General features: G+C 59.6%; 1 protein-coding gene across 1 annotated transcript in view; it reads left to right on the top strand.

The window, feature by feature from the left end:
• The first annotated feature begins 177 nt into the window (after window positions 1-177).
• The window catches only part of NCF1 (neutrophil cytosolic factor 1), an 8,262-nt gene continuing 6,347 nt past the window's right edge, over window positions 178-2,092 (top strand). Inside the window, exons 1-3 of the mRNA XM_009319279.1 lie at window positions 178-249; window positions 730-810; window positions 1,162-1,237. Of these exons, the coding sequence (XP_009317554.1) occupies window positions 178-249; window positions 730-810; window positions 1,162-1,237 (229 nt within the window). The remainder of the gene's footprint in view (window positions 250-729; window positions 811-1,161; window positions 1,238-2,092) is intronic.

Raw genomic sequence — 2,092 nt, 5'->3', positions numbered from 1 at the left:
CAATACAAACCACAGTGGGTAAACAATGAAGGGCAAGATGGCAGCGGGACTTCCGCTTTCCTGGGGGCTTTAACGGCAAAGCAGAGCTGTGCGAAGGCGGAGGGGAGGAGAGGACGCCGAGACGCCCGGGGAGGCAGGGGCAGGGGCCGGAGCGGGACGCCGCGGCTGGGAGCAGCTATGGGGGATGCCTTCATCCGGCACATCGAGCTGCTGGGCTACGAGAAAAGGTTTTTCCCCAGCCAGCACTATGTGAGTATGCAGCGACCTCCTGAGAAGTTGAGTAGCGAGGACTGGGGGGGGGGTAAAAAGCCTGGACAGCATATTTCTTCAGATAAATGCGATTGAGGGCCTAAGAGCATCCTTTTTTCAGGGGGTCATGGTGGCTAGCATGAGCTGGAGGCAGCCAGAGGCTAAAATGTCCTGAACGCACAAGATTTTGGGCACCTCCTCTGCAAGCCGTTGGTTACTTTGCAGGCTTGGAAAGGGCTTTTCCCTCTTTGATTCCCACCCGTCTGCACATTTCTGTCCCCTCTCTGTCCCTGCCGAGCTTCCCTAGCGCCCAACTCGCTCGCTGCCTGGGCAGAGCTACTCGCATTGGGGTGGTGGAAGAAAAACACGCAGTTTATCCGAAATGGAAACATCCATGAGGCTCCCTGGGGTCTTTGGCCGCAGCGGGGTACGGGGTCCTGCTCGCCCGCAGAGCTGCAGCACCTCTGCTTTGCCCCTCAGGTCTACATGTTCCTGGTGAAGTGGAACGACCTCTCTGAAAAGCTCGTCTACCGCCGGTTTACCGAGATATACGAGTTCCACGTGAGTCGTCCCGGTGCGGGCACCGGCCCCCGGCCCAGCGCACCAGGGCTTGGGGTGGGGAAAAAGAGGGGGGCTAATTGCAGCTGAAATTGCCCCAAAACAAACCTGGCTCAAAAGAGGCTCCCGGGTCCCTGTGCTTCAAACCTTCTTCGCCCCTTGAAGTGGGGAGCCTCCGTCTCTGTGCTCCCCCGGCAGGCTTCTCCCAGTGTTGAGGCGTGGGGTCCAGCCAGCACGTGCCAGCAGGCAGCGGGGCGAGCGCCGGGAAGGGGGGCAAAACGCAGGCAGGGGCGCGGGTGCCACGGGGGGTCCTGCAGTGCCATCCTCACAGCCATGCCTGGCTCTGCTCCACAGAAAGCGCTGAAGGAGATGTTCCCCATTGAATCCGGAGACATCAACATAGAGAACCGGATCATCCCACACTTGCCAGGTGAGGGGCAGACGCCGGGGCTGGGGGCTGAAATAGAAATTGCAGCTGGTTGGGAAATTCCCCGGCGGGCCGAGCTCTGCCGGCTGCCTCCTGCGCAGGTGCTTGGTGCAATTTCTGTTCCTGCCCACCGGGCTTGAAATCAAAACACCAGAAAGGTCTGTCTGAGCAGCAGCAGTGGTTTCTCCCAACACTCGCCAGCCCCGCAGACCCCGTCCCTCCTCCCCAGGGAGGCTTCCCGAAGCATTGGCTGCAACCTGTGGCTGGTGCAAAGGGTCTGGCTTTGGGGAGCCTGAGCTGAGCTGAGCTGAGCCCTCCTTCGGTGACACCGTCACTGGGATCGGTTTTTACTGCCCTTACGGCAACACAGGTATTTTGTAAGAGGAAGCAATGCAATATGTCTTCAATGACAGGGAATGAACTCCTGATCCAAAGAGCTGACAGTTTGTCCCCAAGCACAGTGCAGGTCAGCAAAATTCCCCCTTTTATTTAATTTCCTGCTTTAAAGGAGGCAGTAAGGAGCATGAGAAATAGCTGCGGGTTGTGGTCGACACCTCTCGAGGAGGAATAAACCTGCACCATGCAGCAAGTGCGGGTGCCACATCTGGGGGGGGGCTCCCCTTGGGGCTGGACCAACACCGCCGTGCCGGGACCCTTCCTACGTACTGCCGCTGCCGTGCCAGAGCTGTTCGGAGCGTCCTCGTCCCGTTTGGGGAACTGAAAGCGCTGGGAACAAGGCAGGCGTCAGACTGCTGCGGGGGGGTGCAGGGGTGCCACATGCACCCCGACACGGGGTTCAACACTGCTGTGGGTTGGGGCTGCCAGTGGCGTTTTGGAGCCCTGGGGTCAAGAGTGGCT

Source organism: Pygoscelis adeliae, unplaced genomic scaffold (genome assembly GCF_000699105.1).
Source record: "Pygoscelis adeliae isolate BGI_AS28 unplaced genomic scaffold, ASM69910v1 Scaffold282, whole genome shotgun sequence".
Lineage (NCBI taxonomy): Eukaryota > Metazoa > Chordata > Aves > Sphenisciformes > Spheniscidae > Pygoscelis > Pygoscelis adeliae.
Note: the sequence above shows the minus strand (reverse complement) of the source record. Positions and strands in the feature narration are given on the sequence as shown.